General features: G+C 36.3%; 1 protein-coding gene across 2 annotated transcripts in view; it reads left to right on the top strand.

Moving 5' to 3' along the window:
- CBLB (Cbl proto-oncogene B) overlaps positions 1-21,284 on the top strand; it is a 128,551-nt gene that overhangs the window by 73,792 nt on the left and 33,475 nt on the right. For both annotated transcript variants that reach the window (XM_071433501.1, XM_071433502.1), the window contains exons 5-10: positions 5,636-5,792; positions 9,503-9,624; positions 11,757-11,894; positions 13,445-13,532; positions 15,827-15,958; positions 19,640-19,843. In XM_071433501.1, coding sequence (XP_071289602.1) covers positions 5,636-5,792; positions 9,503-9,624; positions 11,757-11,894; positions 13,445-13,532; positions 15,827-15,958; positions 19,640-19,843 — 841 coding nt within the window. The remainder of the gene's footprint in view (positions 1-5,635; positions 5,793-9,502; positions 9,625-11,756; positions 11,895-13,444; positions 13,533-15,826; positions 15,959-19,639; positions 19,844-21,284) is intronic.

Here is a 21,284-nt window from a genome sequence, read left to right on the forward strand (position 1 = left end):
GTTTTCAAGTTCAAGAGACCTCAGATAAGCTAAGTTTTCACACCTTGTTAACCCCCTCAATTTATCACTTGATTTTTTGATCTTGCTGCTGATAGTGCCCAAGAGCCCCATTACTGCCTAAACAGACTGAAGAGTTGGTCCTGGCCCAAAGAGCTTCAAATCTGAGTATGAACTGAAGTGTAAAGGGAAGCCAAAGACAGAGATGAAAGCAGAAGGGGCAGTGATACAAATGCCATCACCTTCATCACTGTCAAGACAGGTGTTCTAGCAACTTTTAAAGAGGAGGAGAGGAACAGAAATGGGGCTTTTGGAGTGTGCTTCCTTCTTCAGCTGAGCAGTAGCACAACCTTATTGATAAACTTGTTTAAACTTGAGCTAGAAACAAAAGGCACTCTTCTCTGGGTGCTCTGGAGACAGGAATCTTTCTAGACCTCTTTCTTACAAATGCCAAGATGAAAAAGTTTGAATAAGGCAACAGGTAATGTTATAAAGAAGAGCAAGTCAGTAGAAAGTTGCAAGACAGGATTAGAAAATGGAAAAGAGCAGTCTTCACAGCTGTCCTGGGTAACTAAGAATAAGGTAAAATGACATGTAGAAAAGATAAAAGAAAGTTCTGATCCTTGGCACACGAGATTGTGAGACAGAACACATTCTCCTTGGATAGGCAGAAGAGGCAACGTTTTAATTATAAAAGGATGTGCAAAAGCATGAGTGTGCTTTGGGTTTGTGGTTAGAAATCAGAATTGAAAATACAGAGAAGTGTATCCCTTTGGGGACACTTGGGGAATACAGAGTTCCTGTATGTCTTAAGGAACTTGCTGTCTCTCTAGCAATGTCCAGTTGCACAGCTTTGGAAGTGGCCATTTTTAGGTGGTATATTTTCTCAATTTCATAAGGCTGATTTTCTCTCTTTTACCTTCTCTGTTCTCATTAGATTCATCTGTATTTGTTGGAATGATGTCACTATTTAGCAATTGTACTGGCACAATATGGCAGAATTCCTTTTTACCCTTAGGACTCAACTTCTCAAGCCTTCTGTGTGTCAATTATTTGCTTTGCAGTTCAGAAGCAGTGGAAACGTGGCCTTTCGCTTAAAACTGAAGCAGCAGTCTTAAGAAAATGCTGTTTTCAGTGGTGATAAGTCAAAATCCACATTGCTCACTGCAGATTTACAAAGAATGTTGTTTTTATCTGGGTCGGTATTTGCTTGAATATTTTTGAGATTGCTCTGGAAACAGTAATGGCCTTTTCATGGTGCATTTTTTGGCAGCATTTGAGAGAGTTGCTTGCAGACAAAAATGTTCACTGTAAGTGTAAGTTATACAGGTACGTGTTTACCTCCCTAGACATTCTTGTGGTCTGCTCTGGTTCAAATGGAAGCAGTGTCACTTGACATTCCAGGATAGCTGGATCTCTGCAGTTTTACACAAGCACTGTACTCTTCATGCTCGGGAAATATATGCTTCATCTCCAGGTTTATTTTAATGTACTTTCTTTTTAATAATGTAACATTTGGGGAGTTTAAGAAAATCCCATGTACACATGATCAGGACAGGAGTGAAGAGAGGACCTAAATTCCTCTGCTAAATTGCTTGCAAATCACATGATAGACACTAATCCTTTTCCTTTAAGCATATGGAAGTTGTGTGGGTGGTGTTTAAAACACTGTATTTGAGATTATAGAGTCATACTTTGCTTTGATGTGTGCCAACAATAGTAAATAGATACCATCCTATATAGCAGTGTTTTTAAAATCTTATGTTTCAGTTAGAACACTTTAAAATTCATTGTTTTTTCAAATATGATGTACTATTGCAGAAGAAAGGGAGAGAAATAGTGTCATTTAGAGAGGCCTGTGGAGAAATGGCTTTTTTTAGTATTTTTGAAAGGAGAAATGGCTTATTTTATGGTTTTTGACAGGACTCTTTAAAAAACAATCCCAGGGTAAATACCAAGATCCAGATAGTTTAGTTGGTTTAAGAGATGCACAGAAAGCCTCTTAAGGAAATATTTTTCAGGATAATTTGTTTTATTTTGTTTTCTTTCCTTGAATTGTCATGGGCTTGCTTCTACTCTAATGATGAGGAAAGGTGGTACAAGGACATGTTGTGTATAAATCCTTTCCTAAAAGATTGGCAGGTAGAGATTTGGATTTCCTTGGAAAAGGTCCTTCTATTCTTTTACTGCTGTACATCATGTACACTGTGGCTTTCTTCATATTTTTGTTTCCGTCTAAAATTATCTCTCTGAAGATTTTTGAGCTGATAGAGGGTTGCAATAAATTAACATGGAACACAGTAACAGTATGTACGTGTAATTTAGTCTGATTTTTCTTTTCCTCAAATTGTATTATAAAAAGAGAAATTGTTACCAAAGTTCTGGGTATATCTGTTTGTAATGTGTGCATATGCAGTAGTACTGTAAAATTTGGGCATCAAACATTTGAGGGAAGTGCAGTCACTGTTTAGTGCCATCCTCTCCTGTGAGAGACTCCCCAGAACATTGTCTCAGCTGGAGTCAGTCATGGGCACTTCTTCTACAAGGGATAGCTTATGTAACTACAATTAAATACCTGAAATTCTGAGACCTGCACTTCCTCAGCCTAATTCTGTAGACAAGTAATGTTACCAGGATGTCAAATCACATCTTTCTGATGGGCTGAGGCAGAGCTGACTGACTCATCTCCTAGACAAGTGTCCACAGGTTCAGCCTAATAGCATGAGGCATGTGGAGAATATCTGCCAGCCTCTAGCACAAGGTATCATTAGGACATGATGCAACAAATATTACAAAGATCCCTGAAAATATTTATAGGAGATTCCTTCTGTGGTTCAGGAGCTGAATGTGGCAGGCAGTGGTTTCATTGCAAACAGGATTTTATTTTTTTCTTTCTATAAGGACAGGTGTTTTATACATGTAAACATATGCATATATTTAAATAACAATCTAAACATGCTATTAACTAGGACAGTCCCAATCTCAACCTTGATCCTGTTCTCTTTCCCCTTCCACTGCCTCTGCCACCAACCAAACCCCAAATTAAAATAACTCTTTAGACTCAGTCATGAACAGGTGCCTTCAAAGGCTGTATATCCCCTAAAACACAAGAAAGCAGGAGCAGTGAAATGTTAATTCAGACAGAAACTCAACTTGCCAGCCATCTCTGAAAGCTTCTTTCATGCTTGTGACCCCTCCCAGATTTGTACCAGAGGATGTGTTTCTCAGGGTGCCTGAAAGGTCACTGGGTTTCAGTGGTGTAGGAGCAGGTGGGGAGGACACTGCACAAACCTTCCCCTTGAGAAGACTCAGTAACACCTGCATTTAGTGGGTGCGTGCTGTCTGCAAGGTCTCAAAGAGCTCAGCATATGTGTGGGCAAACTGGAGAGAGACACTGGGGGTGAAATAATTAATCCCTGGTGCTGTTTCAAAGTATTTAGGAATGATAACTCTATAAAATAGCTGCTGAGAAAAAGGAGTTAACAGGTTTCAACAACCAATTCACACCTTTATTTAAAGAAAGCAGAAGATAAAAGACCTATCCCACAAAACTGCAGAGAAAAAAGGCTTGCTGAATTTAGTGTATTTTAAATTTGGGCCACCACTATTCCAAGCACTTGTTCTTGGAGAAATCCCAAAAAAAAACTTCACATGTTATTTCATTAGCTAATCACTCATTTTCCAGCATCTGGTTTCTGTCTTAGTCAAAGTACTAGCCAACAGAGCCCTAAAAAGATACTCTTCTGAAGCCCTTTGTTTTCTGTGTTGCTGGTGGAGTTTTGGGGGTGCAAGGTGTTAGTGAATAGATAGCCAAAGATCCTACTTATTAATTGCATCTAGGAAACTGTCTTGTGCAAGGCATGAATAACCAGTTGTTAAGGTGTAGTATGGCTGTGATCATATCTGATAAATGCTCTATTGTTTTTTTGTTTTAGGGTTATTGTCTTAACCTTTAAAAAAAAAACTCAAAGCAATAAAATTAATACCTTCCTGCAAAGAAAACCCTAACAAATTACAATCAAACAAAAAGCTCACAAAACCCACAGCCAACCCTGAAATTTTCTAACCCCATTTCAGCATGATCCCAGTGCTGTAACCATTTAGGGTGGCTTATAAAGAGAATCAGAAAACATTTTGGAGCCATGGTTACAGGAGCTAAATAAGCAGTAGGTGCTTGATCTAAGACAACTTTAACGCCACAAAAGCACCAACTTTTCTATTTTTTTGGTCTGAATTTAATGCAATGTTTTATTCTCTCTTTACCCTAATGAAAATTTGATCAGCATTCTTTCATAAATGGCATCTGATGTGGTATCTCTCTTCAGCTCTTTGTGGTTTCCTGTTTTTCATATACAGATGAAAGTATCTGCTGAGATCTATTAAACTTCTCATTTTGTCATTTATGACTTTCTCAATACAAGCCTGCATGTAACAAATGCATTTCTTTGCACTTAAAAATGCAGTGAATATCTTATGCAATAGAAATACAGGACTGTATCTTTAGTTAAACTTAAAATTACTGCTTCTTTTAATTTAGGATAACTGCATAGTATTTGTTACACACGACAAACGTAATGCAGTTGGTTTCCCCCCATCATACTAAGTAATTTATATTTCTGCATGAGAAAATACTTAGAAAAACTAAGGCAGTTTGAACAAATAAAATTTACAGGAAATATTACTGAATTTGTGAGGCCTGTGTCTTTTGTTGACTTAGCAGTTCTTAACAAAATATTACTGTGAACGTGTGAGATCTTATCCTGAATAATTATGCATTGATTATATTTTGGTTAATTAAAATGTTTTTAAAATATCATATAATATGATCTCAATGTGTGGCAGAACATTTTTAAGAGTTGTTAAGGCTTGGCAAAATTTTGATTTTACCCTAATGACACAAGAAGAATTGCTGTTATTGAGAGTGCTAAGATAGAGCACATTAAAGTGATCAACCTCATGCCAGTTTCCAAATACACGTACTTGGCTGGCAAAATAACTAACATGCATTATCTTCAACTGTGCAAATAAAAACTGAATCTGACAGAACATGGCTTTCTGTGTTAGGAAGGATAATTCTAATTTCCTGTCTATTAAAGTTAATGTAACTGTCGTGGCTTATGACAGGGCTTGGACCACTCCTAGTGGTATCTGGTTGATTGCTGTCATGTTACTTGACCACTGTTCAAGAGCTTTAGCTATAGCAAAAATCACATAATTGTAGATATTAAATTGATGCTTATCATTCTGGGAAGGGAGGCTGTGAAGGAAGGATTTCTTTTACAAGCATAGAATAGGTCCTTTACATTATCTCTGAAAGGATGTGAGATTGTTTGCAACACTTGCTTAGTAGGGTATTTTGGTTTCTGCACCCTTCTTTTTGTGGTACTCCTAAAGAAACTTGAATATTTATCATTTGAAATAAATGACATTCAGCTGTGTTTAAAGGAAGGTAAGCCATTCTTGTATTTGCTTAGGCTGCTTTCAGAAAACTTAATTTGAAGGGGTATTTTTCCTCCATACAGAAACCAAATTAATGTTACAGTTCACTCCTTTAAAAGTTCAGTTTTGATGTCTAAATGAGGTATCAAGTCTTAAATATGTTATTTCATTGAATTTATTCTTTCTACCTATTTAACAGAACTATAGTGCCATGGAAGGTGTTCAGGCAGTGCCTTCATGAAGTTCATCAGATTAGCTCTGGTTTGGAAGCAATGGCTCTTAAATCTACTATTGACTTGACCTGCAATGACTACATTTCAATTTTTGAATTTGATATCTTCACTAGATTATTTCAGGTAAGATTTGAAAATTATAGATAATTGTGTGAATTTGAGATGCTTAGTGTCCTGAGGCAAGGAAGCAGATTTTTTAAAAAAACTGAAAGAACTAAAACATTGCGGTTTAGAAATAAATTGTGCATTTCTTCTAGTCCTTCAGTGGTGTTAGAGGCAGCAACACACACATCTGAAAAACTGAAAGCATCCAGCAACACCTGCTTCATTTCTGCATGCATCTAGTGTTATTACAATAGCTGTTTACTACTTACTTATTTTTCACTATTTTTAAATACATTCCTAGAAATGTAGACCTCCTGATAATCAGAGTTTTAGTTGTGTTTTTTTTTGTGCATTTGTTTCTATATATATGAGGTGTTTCTGCAAACTCATGAGGACAGTTACACACTACTTTCTTTTAGGCTAAATATAGGCCTAACTCTTTTCTTTATTAACATATTTTTACTATTAATGCTTATTTGCAACAAGGAACTATATTTGGGAATAGCATTAATTGTATTACTATTTATCTGAAATAAGCTTTTAATGTATGTTATGTGTCTATTTTAACCTCATGTCTCTTCTACAGAACATACTTCAGGTATTTTAGTTAATATAGAAGACTGTACTGGTTTGCGTACATATTAGATGTACTGTTTCTGAAATTTATCACTTTGAATATTTCTTTTGTATATAGAAACCATTGAGATACACAAAGATTTATTTGATAATTTATTTTCTTTACCATGTACAGTGGTAAACCAGTTCAGTCTTCTATATTAACATGTTGCACTAGCAAAGGTTTAGGCTGGACATTAGGAAAAGTGTCTTCACTGAAAGGATAATCAAGCATTTGGGGACATGATTTAGGGGGGGACTTGGCAGTGCTGGGTTAACAGTTGGACTCAATGATTTTTAAGGTCTTTTTCCAACCTATATTATCATTATTCTTTAGGCAGATGGAGATATGTTCAAATTATCAACTTTACTTCAAACCCTGGGTTGATGTTTGTTCTGTTTTCCACATTGCCCTGTGCTAATTGTTGCTTAGATGTCCTCATTTTGCTGTTACGGGAAAGGGTGCCATTATGAAGTTAATAGTAAAATCTGGCAGGAGGGGATTGATGATTTTAGTATATAGAGTTTTGATTTTGATTATCTCTTCTCCATTCTGAGTCAAAACATTGTCACAGTTGCAAATGTTAATGGTGTCAGTAATCTCTTTTTAACTGAACCACAAATATTGGTCACTTATTTTCTTTGTGAGGCCACTGCTGGTTTGATTCATTTCTGTGCCTTATGCTAGAAGAAGGGGATCAGCAGTATTGATACATGTGAAGAGAGATGACTTGTAAGGGTTAACTTTTAATTCAGCAAAGAAGCAGAGAGATATGTCTTGCCAAACAGATTAGGTGCAAAAGCTTCCTAACTGTTGAACTGAACTTGCACTGAACTTGGTCTGAGAACTTCTCCCAGGAGGTTACATTTTACTTCTCTAGTTTTTAAACAGCTTCTGTAACTATGTGTGCATACACCCACTGAGAGAAAATCCCAATTAAGTAATCAAAATACTGTTTTGCCAACTGTGGGTTATGTTACAGAAAAGCTGCATTTGTAATGGTGTTTATTCACAAAAGAAAGCACGACTCAGCTTTATGGAGATCCTGTGAAAGTGAAGTTGCTCCCCCTGCCTCCCCATTGTATGTATGCACAGCTTTAAATGCTGTGTTCCCTGACCAGAGAGAAGCTTAGCACAGCAGAATATCTGGATGCTCTGCAGGAACTTCAATCTGTTACTTTAACATGTCCTTTGGTGTGAAAATACTTCCACTGAAGAGAAAGGGAACAAATCTTGTCCCATTTAGCACTTCTGCTCTGGTACGACTCTGCTCACAAGGCAAGCTATGGATTCTTGCCTTTGAATGATTTGGGTTGGAAGAGACCCTAAAGATTATCTTGTTCCAACCCCCCTGCCATGGTAAGGACACACTTCCTCTAGACCACGTTGCTCAGAGCTCCTCTAGCTGCAATGTTGTGGATCAGCTTCCCTGGGCAACCTGTTGCAGTGCCTTCATTACACTTCGACTGAAGAATTTCTTCCAAATATCCAGTCTAAACCTGTAGGCTTTCAGTTCAAAACCATTCCTTCTCGTCTTATCACTCCAAGCCTTGTAAGGTCCCTCTCCAGCTCTCCTGTAGACCCCTTTAGGTACTGGGATGCTGCTCCAGGGTTCCCCAGAGCCTTCTCTTCTCCAGTCTGAATAATCCCAACTCTCACAGCCTGTCTTTATAGGAGAGGTGCTCCATCCACCTGATCATCCTGCTGTCCCTCCTCTGGACTTGCTCCAGCAGGTCCATGTCCTTCCTGTGCTGAGGGCTGAAGAGCTGGATGAAGCTGTTTGGGGGGGGGTCTCATGAGAGTTGGTAAGATGGAGAATCCTCTCCCTTGCCCTGCTGGCCATACTGCTCTGGGTGCAGCCCAGGACACATCTGGTTTTCTGAGCTGAGAGTGCACCTTGCTGGGTTGTCTCCAGTAGCACGCCCAAGTCCTGCTCATCAGGGCTGCTCTCAATCCATTCTCCACTCAGCCTGTACTTGTGCTTGGGATTGCTCAATCCCTATGCAGGACCTTGCACTTGGCCTTGTTGAATTTGTTGAAGGAGCTGACAGGATGCAGTGTTGAATCTAGGACTGGAATTATTTTTTTTTTCCTCCTTGCTTTTGGAGAATTTAAGGTTTCTTATGGCCTTTGTGCTGAAACCTGTCTTCTATTCCACAAGTACAACTTGATGAGGTATTAATTTTAAAATGAACAGGCATTCATCTGTGTTTAGGTAGTGGCTAGGGTTTGCCTGGGAAATGTAATACTCTTAAGCAGAACTGTTAGGATAATCTGCTCAAGCATGTCACACTAGCATTTCATCTCTGCCTGATTAGCCCTTAGAAGTTCTTTTAAAGGGAATTTGCAGCACACATAATAACACAAGACTCTTGTCTTGTGTCACTTAACTTCACCTGCCTTGATCTTCTGAGAAATAGATTAAAAATCTGCAAACCAATCAGAGTCAGTTTATTGACTTCCCAAATGCTGGCAATGGACATTTATATATCTGTATTAATCCACTACTTTAAAAAATCATTCTTCACTTACAGTAATGGACTATTCCATATTCTTTTAAGTGATAGCATATCAGGCATGTTTCACTGAGTTTTCTGAAGCTTTTGCATTCAGGATAGCAAATATTCAGGTGAAGTATCAGTATTTGTTTTGTTTTCTGGCTTTAATGCCATTATGGTGACTGAAGAAATCAAGAAGTAGAGGATAAAAAAAGGAATGACAGCTCAAATTAGCAGCTTTATTATGATTCATTTGTTAATGTTACTTATCATTAACTATCAAGTCGTCTCAGGCTTAATTGTGTTTTTTATTAAACCATCATGGAGTCATACTTTTCAGGTTCTAACTAAATATGATGTTTAATATTTTATGTAGCTATGAATAGAAAGTCTCCTAAATCCAGGGTCTTCAAAATCTCTATCCAAAAAGTTGTGCTTGGTGTTCTTTGGATATATAGGACAGTCCTTTGTACCATTCAAACATAAAGCAAAAGTATGTGTTTTTCAGCTGAAGCTAAAACACTTCAGGTGTTTCTGACTCACAAACTTGAGTTTTATTAGAAATACAGAATTACCTGGCTTAGTCCCTTTACTTGTTTGTCTTCTCTTTGTAGCCATGGGGCTCAATCTTAAGGAATTGGAACTTCTTAGCTGTGACACATCCTGGATATATGGCATTCCTGACGTATGATGAAGTGAAAGCAAGGCTGCAGAAATACAGCACTAAACCTGGGAGGTGAGAGGTTTCACTGCGTATTGCTTTCCAAATAAACTTGCTGTCTCAGAACCTACATAATTATGCTGGCTTCATACTTGTATTTTGCATATTTTTGCATTTTATTTAACCCACTGATGCACTGAAGAAGGGAAGCAAAAAAATATCATATTAGCACACCAAAGTCTAAATATGTAAAAATAAACAGAAAGAAATTGAAAATAAATTGCTTTTTCTTTCTTCTTCTGAATCAGGTAAAACCAGCAATACATTCTTGAAAAGCATATTTCAAAATATAATTTGGTGTTCAAAATTGACATTGAATTTTTGCTTAATAGTAAAGCAAGAATCATCTTAACATCTTTCATGGTAACATTCAAGCTATAAATTTAATCTGTGCTTTTGTGTTCCTTTTGTGTTTCATATCTTTCTTTTTCCTTTGCCTGTATCATTCTATGTCATAAACTCTTCACCTAGAAAAGCAATCAGTCAGATTAAAGATCATGACATGTAGAGTTTTTAAATACTTTTGATGTGGTGCTGTGCATAGTAAATTAGTTAAACTGAGCTTTTACCACTATGTCACTGTTGTCCTGGGTTTTTTCTTCACTTGGGAGAAAAAGAAAATCAATAATGGATTTAATCCTATATTACTTACCATTTATTTTGCTAGTTTTATCTTACAATTATGAAGCTTTTTCCCTAATTCTCCTTGTTGAAGCTTCTGCAGAAGCACATAGTTAAAGTGCATTGCTTTTAAACTTGTTAATGAAGTCTACCAACAGTTATACCCACATTCTGTACTTTGTTCCTTTCAATTTTCAGCAAATAGTATACTGTATCTTAAGTTACCCTAGTAGTCAAGTTCATACATACAAAAATCTTGTGGTTCCAACAGAAAACTGCTGATTTTTAGCTTGATACTCATGGACACTACTACATAAGTCAAATAAATAGGTTGATTTTGAGAGCATTTGATACATTTAGTATTTTCTCTGTTATTGATCTTGATGCTGTGATAGAAAAATTACCCCATGTAGCTTTTATGTTCCTTGTAAATAGCCAGTTTTAAGGTTGCTTTCTATTGCATATCAGCAAATTACTTTCTGAGTTGCTTAGGTGAAATGCTGGAATGGGAAACAGGGGCTATGAAGTGAAATTTCTTCTTTAATCTGACTAAAACGTCCTGCAAATTGCAAGATTCTGTTCAGATGAATAGTTAGTACTTCAGTGTAATGTGGGCCCTACTGAAGGTTGTAAGAGCTCTGTCAATCTTCAGAGAGGCTTAGATGTCTCATATTAGTTTGGAATGAAATAAAATATTGATGTGTAATTAAGAAAAGCTGCTCTAAAATACAGAATTGAATTTGTGGTCTTTCACTGTGAGATGCTTTTCTCAGTGAGGTTTTGCATGTGAAATGGTGTCTGACATGAAAGGGAGGAGAATTTTTAGTATGAAGCTCTATACATGCCCAATCCTGTTGCTTGTAATCTTCCTTGTTTTCTGATTGTGCTCTCTGTCTACATTATGTATACTCTCACCTATCACCTGTAACACAGAGAAGTATTTAAATCTAAGTCCAATTGTGTAGTTAATATTTGATTTTTCTGAAACAGAAGTGGTATTTCTTTTGTTCACCTCCACAGGCTCACAAGAAATTACCATTTTCTAGTAGAGCAGGTTTTATCATTCATCTTTCCTGTTTCTGTTGCACTTAAAGAGGCTTTATATTTTTCCATCCACTTGTTCAGGTGATTGGCCTGCACATGCACAATAGGTGTCTGTTGTAGTTATGGAGACTGGATCATATCATATAGTCCTATGGAAGAGGTTTATGGACATGTCTGAGTGAAACTGCTCAGGGTGAATGTGCAGCTTTCACTCTGAGAGCTAAAAGAGAAGCAGATGAAAAGCAGAGGGTAGGCAGCTACTCTTATTTTATTTCTGCCCATGAGAAACTGACAGTGTAGAAGAGACTTAAATTTGTAGAAGAGATTTAAAATTCTAGAAAGAACATGGTAGAATTGGGAATCTTACCTAAATGTTCAGGGACCTAATTCAGTGTCTGAACCAGAGGCCATAATTGCTATCTTCACTTCTTTTGCTGAACTCTGAATTACACTGACTTTTCATTCATCCTGTTTTTATCAAGCTACATTTTCAGACTGAGTTGCACTCGCCTAGGCCAGTGGGCCATTGGCTATGTGACTGGAGATGGGAACATACTGCAGACCATACCTCACAATAAGCCTCTGTTTCAAGCTTTGATTGATGGCAGCCGGGAAGGATTGTAAGTACCAATTCTTACAGCTACCATGGCTATGAAATCCTCATCTGCTTGTTCCCTATATGCTTATATGGGTAGTTAAAGATGTTTAAAACCGAGAAACTGCATATGGTGGTTAGCATTCTTTCAGAGTTTAAGGACCATTTATTTAATTCATTTAAAAAACACTTGTTTCTAGTTAATTCCATTAACCAGGGTTACTGAAAGTTAACCAAAGTCATATCTCGTAGCAAATAAATTCCTTGAGAAATTAAAATGTGACAGCTGTTGCATTGATCCCTCCTTCCCCCCACAGCCCCCCAAGAGTCCCAAATGCACTTAAGCTTATTGAACAGTTACTACTTCCAGTTACTCATGTGTCCAAATGTGGACAATGATTTGAAAGCTATGTAATTGCTTTTTTATATATTGTGCAGCCAGAACATTTTCCACATTTTAATAGTTTACTGAAAAGATTTATAACTATTAGAGAATGTAAGTTTATAGGGAGACGTAGTACATTTTTGCTAGGTTGGCTGAAGTAACAGAAAAATATTTGGTGTCAGAATCTTTTCACTGGAATACGTTTTGGTATAGCCAATGTAAATATATATAATGTGAAAGAAAAAGGAAAGGCAATTGATCAATCCCCAAAAGAAAAAAAAAGATTGATAAATCTTTTGCAGTCTTGTAATTTTTCTCAGTCCTACACAGTCTAGTATTTTTTTTTTCAGGTGTGATGATTTCATACCTGTAATAAAAACACACTTATATTGGTAGTGTTTCTCTCTGACAAAAACTAAGCAAACAAAAGCTGGAGCTGAGAATATTTTATGCTGAGTGATATTTTTGTACCTTATAACTTTTTCAGAATGTGACTTAAAAATATATGACCTTCAAAGAACTGTTTCTGAGTTACAGGTAACATAAACCTGAATACAGAAATCTTAGGGTTGCTGTAATATCATTTAACCTATTGTTAATTTCCCACACAATTGAAATGCTCCCATTGGTTCTTGCCTAATGTCCAGTGTGCATCAGAAGTTCTCAGTGTACATTCTTGTCATAATATACAGAGATATGCACATATATATTATTGTGACATATATAATATTATATATATATATAAAACATAATACAGATACACACAGTGTGTTACCTTCTTTTCTGCAGCTTTACTTGAAATAGTCTAAAGAGTCCTGAGCATGATGCTCCCAGTGGGAAACCATTAGGAAGTATGAGTTCACTGTGAAACAAGGATCTGAAATAATACTCTTTTGGGCTACCCCTAGAAGGTTATCTGCTAATCAAAGCTCAGATGCATGCTAGTGGTAGCTATCCAAGTGATGTCAAAATCTTTCCTCTGCTTTTATAAATACACTCGAGCATGTGTCAAAATGAATATGTAGCAGTTCAGTTGCACTCAAAAGATAAAATAGATGGCTGAGGAAAGATGATTTATTTTAGTTAATGTCTACTGTAACTTATTCTGCCCCCTTGAAATTTTTTAAGTATGATTTAGCCAATAAAGCTAAAGAAATGTGCATATTTATAACAGTCTTCTTGTGATGCAGCTATCTGTTCCCTGATGGACGAAGTTATAATCCTGATTTGACAGGATTATGTGAGCCCACACCACATGATCACATAAAAGTCACACAGGTATGTTGACAGAGTTTTGAGTTACTTTGTAATCGTCACTTCCCTTAGTATCTCATCTACAGTAATAATAAGCTTTTATTAAAATGTGAGTAATAAGTTCATAAGAGAGAAAATATGCTGTTGATAGAAGGGCTTTGGGGAGGAAAAGGATAATAATCCTTTAAACTGTAGAGTGGATGGTGATGCAGATGGCATGTCTTGAAATGTTTTCTTTATTGTGAGCCTTTTCCAAGTGAGAAGTGTTTCAAACAGCTACTTAAGATTTTTCTGATATTTATGTAACAGATTTATGTAGCTCGTTTTTTATGCGCTAATAACAAAGGGGAATACAGAAACAAAATCAGGATCAAATGGTAGTTTTGAAGCCTGAATAGGAATGGTATAGTTGGTTGGCAAGTCCAGGAGGAAAAGTTCATACATCACAAAAATACCTGTTCCAGGGTATCCAGTATTCTCCTTTCTTCTTTGTCTATGGTGCAAATTGAAAGAGATCAGGGAAAACAGCAGAAGTAAGTAAATGCCTAAACAGAGTCACTTTGCAGAGAATTGCAGAGAAAATTAGAATATATAGTTGTGTTTGTAGTCTTGTTAAGTGATGATGTGATTAATTCTGCAAATATTTGATAGTCAAGTAGTAGGAAATAACCACCCCAAGACAAATACTTGATTAAAAATGGTGCTGAAATTAACACTAGAAGGTTAAAGAATACTGTGTAGAACATTTTTCCTGATGAAAACATCTGGAAGACTTGAGGATATGTTCAAAGAAAGACTTGATACAAGTACTGCTGTTCCAGATGGTCTTCTGTTTCTTCAAATCAAACTGGATGACCTGCTGAATCTTCTGTATTTCTGGGTGCTCTATGTGCATTCCACTCCAGAAGTATTTTAGAAAATAAGTATTCTTTACTATCTATGATATTATCAGAAATACCAGTACAAATACATCTGTTTTGTAAGTAAGAGAATTCCTAAAAACAGTTACCTGAAGACAACCTGAATACTTCCACTTCTCTGACATCCATCTTTTCCCTCCAGTCTTAAGATAATAATGAAAGAGTAATGGAGATTTATCAGGTATTTGTGTAGTGCAGAGTAATGCTTCAGCCCATATCTTCACTTTTTCTCAAAGAAATAAGAAGCAGCACATAGTCAATTAATACCTTGTTCTTCACAAGCCAATCATGTTTTATTTTGAATCTACTGAATGAATCAAGTTATTTCTGCACATGTATTTATGAGGACATTATTAGCTAATTCTGATGATAATTCCAAAGAGTCTGAATTATGTGAGTCTGCCTTAAATAATATATAACTGAAGAGGTTTAAAGTTGTCAGTATACCTCCCTGAATGATGAAGAGATGGTATGAAAGTGGCTGCAGGGCTAGATTGCTGCAGATGGATTCCTTGCTAGAGCTCCACCATAAGCATCTTTAGTATACTGACTACAGCTGCAGATACAAGCTCTCTCTTTTGTTTTCTCTTTTTCTTAGCCTCATGTCCCCTCACTTCACTTAGCAGTAGCTGCTTATTTTCCCATGATCTGGATGGTACTTACTTTAGGCTTTCAAAATTTGGTTTTTCAAGGTTAAAAAAGCTTATTTCAATCCAAATGCATTTAACTGTCAGTTACCCAACAATAACTATTTCTAGAAAACTGTTCTGGACTTGAGCTTTGTCTATTATTTATTTCTTCTAATGGTGGTGTTCTACCTACCTGTCAGTCTTGTAAGTATGCAAAGTACTGAATAATCTGTGCATGACTGTTGCCAAGTTATCCTGCAGGGTGTTCTTGCCATACTTCCTTTACAGGGATTGTGTACTTTAATATACTGCTATACAACATCCTTTCTGTAGGTAAAAAAAGCCCTCTTGCTTGTCCATTTCCAATCCAATGATCTTCATACTCCTAAATTCATATCTAGAAATTAAAATCCCAGTTTTGTTCCCTTTCTTCACTTAATGTTTCACTTAATATGTTCATTTCCTTCCTTTGGTTCCATTTGCAACCAAAGAAAAGGAGGATTTGTGCCTTGCATAGCAGTTACATATAACAAGTCTGTACGAAATCTAATAGGCACAGATATTTTTAACACATTTTGGTATGTATTGTAGTATATCACAGTTTGGAAGAAGCAAAAATGTAAGCTGTTTCAGTAACCTTAGTGTGGCTTTTAGACAGATCAGTAGCAAGAGCTTCCTTGATTAATAAGTAAAGCAGACTTGAAAACAGGGCATTCTTTGTGAACAAATCATTGGAAAGAAATAATTGTTTGACTTTCTTTTGTTACAGGAGCAGTATGAATTGTACTGTGAAATGGGTTCCACTTTTCAACTGTGTAAAATCTGTGCAGAGAATGACAAGGACGTGAAGATAGAGCCTTGTGGACACCTTATGTGCACTTCTTGTCTTACAGCCTGGCAGGTACTGTCATAGTTTAGTTGGTGGGGAGGGGATGGATTTCTGTTACCTTTGTGTTTACAATGTGGGTATATGTTTACTTTTCCAGGTGCAAGGATGTATATATTTAAAATTATAAATGTCCTCATTTTTCAAACCAGAACTCTGTGAAAAATAAAGCTCCAGGAGTCTTTGCAGTCTGGACTCATAGTCTTGCCAAGGCCATTTGCTGACTGCTGCTGAGTGGAAACTATTTCCTGAGTCCAGCACCTACTCAGACAGTAGAAGCTGGGTATTTGGTGCCAATTCAGTCTGGGAATGGATAACTGACTAGACAGCATTTTATAAGGAGAAGGGATGTCTTTGATGAGAGAAGGATCCACTCAGTAGTGGAGGTCATGAATTGACCTGTGGAAAATTAAGCTTTTAGGATGCCTGTGTTTCATATTAATAGCATGCAAAGCACTGGAACACCTAGATAACTTTAGATGGTTGTTGGACTAAGAGATTGAATGGAGGGGAAACTCCCTTCTCTCAAAGTCATTTATAGAACATCCAAAAAAAACTCTGAGATTTCCTGGTGACCCAGATTGGTGTGTTTTGTCCATCTTGTTCATGGATTCACCAGTTTTTGGGAAAAGGGAGAATGGGCACCCTTAGTTCAGGGTAGTTGACCTAAAAAGCGATGTCTAAAGCTGAGGTCATTCCTCTTTACAATGTGCATCATCCCTGCCCCTTCTTTCGTATCTATATTTTATGGGGAGAAGTAAGGTTCATCCACTTCTCAGAGAGGACTTTGTTCCACTCTTAATAATCAGTCTTTGCTTACAAATGTAGCGAGAAGAGTAAAAAGAATCCTTGAGTCTAGTCCATTTTGGACCGGTTTTTAAATTAGTTCATCCTCCATCAATGTGTTTTCACTCTTACATTTGTGGCATGTTTTCAAGTACTATAATTTTCCTTTTCTAATTAGGACATTTTCTACCTAATTAAGAAAACCTCAGTGGTGAACCAACACAATATATCAGAAGTATAATTTGAGTTTTTCTTCCATTAGCAATAAAGGTTTCTTGAAAATGAAGTACTCTCAGTTTCCAATTTTGTGTTCTTTGTGAAATTTGAGTTTGATGTTCCAAACACAAATCTTTCAAATTGGCCATAGGTCAGAAATTCGTAGGAAATTCCATTTGAGGCATAACCACAAAAGGATATTTATTTCACTACTAAGCAGCTGCTGAGCTGGAACAATGTTTCTCATTTCAGGAGTATCCTTTCTCTATTCTTTCAAGTTTCATTCTGAATGACAGACTTAGAGGTCTGACCACATAAATCATTGACTTAAAAAACTCTGAAAAATTCCGAGGTGTGTAGTTTTGTTTGCTTGTTCATTTGTTTTTTGGCTGAGCTGACAGGGCTAAGCAGAAGGACTGAAATCTTTGTGCTTCTGATTGTTGGGTGGTGTGATAGGAGCAGTCTTAGGCCAGTGATGTGCTCTGATTCTGGAGGCTTGAGAAGCTGAGGTCCCCAGTACTTGGCTGTGGAACAGGAATTCAGGAAGAAAATCACAAAGCATTTTAGGCTCAGAAGACTGACATGTTTGAATGCACCAGGTTTCATCAGAACATAGCTACCAGCTGTAATTGGTCAGGTACATTTCAGACTTCATTACAAATTTAACTTTTGTATAATTAGTGAGGCAATGAAGAGGTATTACACTGTAACAGCATCAGCTGTTGTGAGCTTCTGGTGGGTTGTTTAATTGGCAGCATAATGGCTCGTTAAGCATGCCTCAGGAGATGCAATACAGATGTTTTCACTGAGCAGAAAAAAACTGAGTAAGCAGCATCTGATCTGCATAGAATACTAAGGATGATTGAGCTGTTCACCTTTATGGGGCTCAGTCTCTCAAATAAGACTTGGTTTACTTGTTTCCTTTTTTGTATTACACAACAGGAATAAAATGTCATTTTATACTACAGAAATCTATTGTCTGAAAAGTATATGTTTTCTAAAAGCATATGGGCATATAGGCTGTATTGTAAGGTTAATAATGTTCTAAATAACCTTTCTGAGGCCATGGACAGGTGTGTGTATTAATATAGACATCTCATGTATATAATCATACTGCTGAATATGAGTCTGATGATGTGTTTGGTTACTAAGGCTTTTCCGAAGAAAGGATGGAAACTGCTAGTGCAGAACACAGGTACAAGGAAGCCTTGAAAACTAAAAGCTCTGTGCCTCATTGATAAGGGGTTTTTTTAAGAAAATGAAGCTCAAAGGAGTTGTATAGAGTGAGGGAGGACTTTTGTTCACTTGACTGTGGCTACTTGAGTAGGACTATATGAAGATGTTTTTTGAGGTACTGAAGTTGACTAGTTAGTGTACTTATGGTGCTGAAAGTAGAGTAGATGTGTCTTTCCATACAAAATGAAAATCCAGTACTAATCCTGCAAGTGACGTCAGGAGACAATAATTTATGCTTATGTGACCTTGTGATACAGCTCATCCAAAAACTGTAAAATCATCTGTCAGTTTAGTAAGACTGGCAACTGTCAAGATAAAAATAATTCTAGAAAAAAGTTAATGTTGTTTTTGCATCTGAGAAATCAAAAACCAGTGCTTGCTTGGTTATATTTCAGTATAAGTAGTAAGTAGGTTTTTTAGAATTAATTTTGGTGTTCATATTTCTTTAGCTGTCTGTGTACCTGACTGCAAATACTACACCATGTGATTTCTGATTTCACTTTGAATTATCTTGAGCTTTCAAAGCTTCATGGTTCTTCTGGTGTGGGTTTGGTTTTGGTTTTATTTGTTTGGTGGTGGGTTTTTATTTTTTTTTTATAATTCAAATCTGTGTTGTGCTTCTTGATGGAAATATTTCTATAAGTCCTTGAAAGACCTCTCTAGTTTTTGTTCATTAGTAGTCTGAATCTCAAGCCTTTTTTTTTATTTCTTATGAGAAAAAATACAGTTCTGAAATAAGTTAAAGGGATTGAATATGGCTGCTTGAAAATTATTGAACACATACCACTTTAAAATTAAAATTCAAGTAGTTCTTTTTTTCTGGCAATATGTGAATATAATTTCATATTTTATATAATTTATTGAAAATGTAGTTAAGTCCTGATTTTTTATGTAAATGTGAAGAAAACTGTTTGTAGCTTTAGGTGCTCTGAATACTGGCAATGCTGCAGCTGTGATGGACTGAATATGTTTTTTCCAAGAAGAGCTGCATGCCATAAAGCTTGCCTGCATTTTCTAATATCAAATGAAAAAGACATACTTTATGGTTAATATAAAAGGTATATAATAAAATGCATTATCTCTGTCTACACACCTCACCTTCTTTCTCTTGAAGAAATAGCAAAATGTATGCCTGAAAGGAAACATGTTACTTCCTGACCTGTAATATTAAGACTGATTTAGTGCTTTGTAGAGATAATAGCTACATTTTGATTAGTCATTTTTAAGTGAAGCTTAGTCTATTGAAGAGAGAAAGCTTTAAATGTGCAGTCATTTTAAGATTTACTATTGTTAAATATTTGTTAATCTGTTTCCTGTTTACTCCAGTCCTTCTTTACAAGCTTTTAAAGACTGGTTGAGGATGTTACTGTGTACAAGGTATAAGTCCTACTTTTAAAATTATTGCTGGTTTTGTTTATTTTTTTTTTTTAATTTATCTACGTTTTTGTCTTATTGTAGGAATCAGATGGCCAAGGCTGCCCTTTCTGCCGCTGTGAAATCAAAGGGACTGAGCCAATCATTGTGGATCCTTTTGATCCCAGGGATGAGAATTCCAGGTGCTGCAGTATTATGGATAGCTTTAGTATGCCTATGTTGGACTTGGATGATGATGATGATAGAGAGGAGTCTCTAATGATGAATCGTTTGGCTTCAGTCCGAAAGGTAACTTCTCAAACTCTGCACAACAGCTAAACCCAGACGTTTGTAAACAAAGCTGCCTGTAACTTTAAACAGGGAGAGGTTGCACTTCATGCTTTAGCTCACAGCATCTCATTGAACAGTTGTTGAGTTGAAAAAACAAAATGTGTCAATACAAATGCATTAAAACTGAAGTTGAATTGGAGAGAGAAAATATTCCAGATTCTCGGCTGATGTGAACTAAGATCATTTATAATGGGCAAAGCGTGAGTTTGCACCAGCTGAAACTCTCATCCAAACTATGCTGTATGGACAATTCCCTGAGCTTTTATTTGTAAAGAACAAAAAATTTCCTATATGCATTTGTTTTCTGCACATGTGTGTACACATGTTTTAGGATTAAAGTTGAGTTTCTAAACAATTTTCAATATTATTACTTTATAAAAGTGAACTCGACATCTAATTCATACTGCACACAAGTAGCTTTTAGTTAAGTTTCATGTGAGTTGTCTATGATTTTTTTTTTCTGTAATTTTTAGTATTAGGTACTCTTACTGGGAAAAGTATTTTTGAGATTATCCGTAGTGACTGTGTGTTTTGGAATGTTTTTTGTCCTGAAAGGGCTCTGTGTTAAATTCTGAGATCTTTGTTGCAAGAGATTTTATTACAGATAAATAAGCACTATCATTGACAGAAGTTTATTTTATGGTGATAGTTTTTACTACTCTATTTTAGCCTGGAATAGATATTGTCAGAGGCTATGCAACACTGATTTTGATAGAGCATTTACTAGATTTTTCCTTATACTAAGGTCATCTAGATTGAATTGTTGTCTTGGAATTAATTTTGTAACATTTTACTTTTCCATTTCCTTATCATTGTGTTTGTTTAAAAAAAAAAAGTGTTCTTTACCCTCATGTCTGAGAATATCTGTCAGTTAATATACATGCTTCTGATATCCTTCCTAACCTCTTAAGGCTTATGAATCATTCTTGTGTTGTGTATGTAATACAACATGCTCTACCCTTGGGAACAGTTTATCCTTCCTGCCTGGATTTAAATTGCAGTCTGCAGCATGACCTCTGTGAGATAGCCTTGAATTGATGGGCTTTTATAACGCTATCACTTCCATGATAAGGCAAAAACGCATTATGCCTTTATCAAAAGAAGGAACAATAGGTTTACTATAAGACATCTTCTTTTAGGTATCCACCAAGTGCTTGAGTGCTTTTGGGCCTTGCTATTTTTCTTCATTGATTTCATTGTTCAATGAAAGAAATCTTCACTGTGCCACCCTCTTGAAGTCTATTTGAAATTGTTGAATTATTGTGTCATTTGGTGATTTTTAGCTGCTGTTTTCTTAAAATTGTTACCATTGATTTTGCAGTGATGGTCTTAACCATACCACCTGTGTGTAATATGGCATTGTTTATATATACTTTTTGTTAGCAATGTCTTCATTAGA

Source organism: Agelaius tricolor, unplaced genomic scaffold (assembly GCF_023055355.1).
Source record: "Agelaius tricolor isolate 1412-34295 unplaced genomic scaffold, bAgeTri1.0.p SCAF_9, whole genome shotgun sequence".
Lineage (NCBI taxonomy): Eukaryota > Metazoa > Chordata > Aves > Passeriformes > Icteridae > Agelaius > Agelaius tricolor.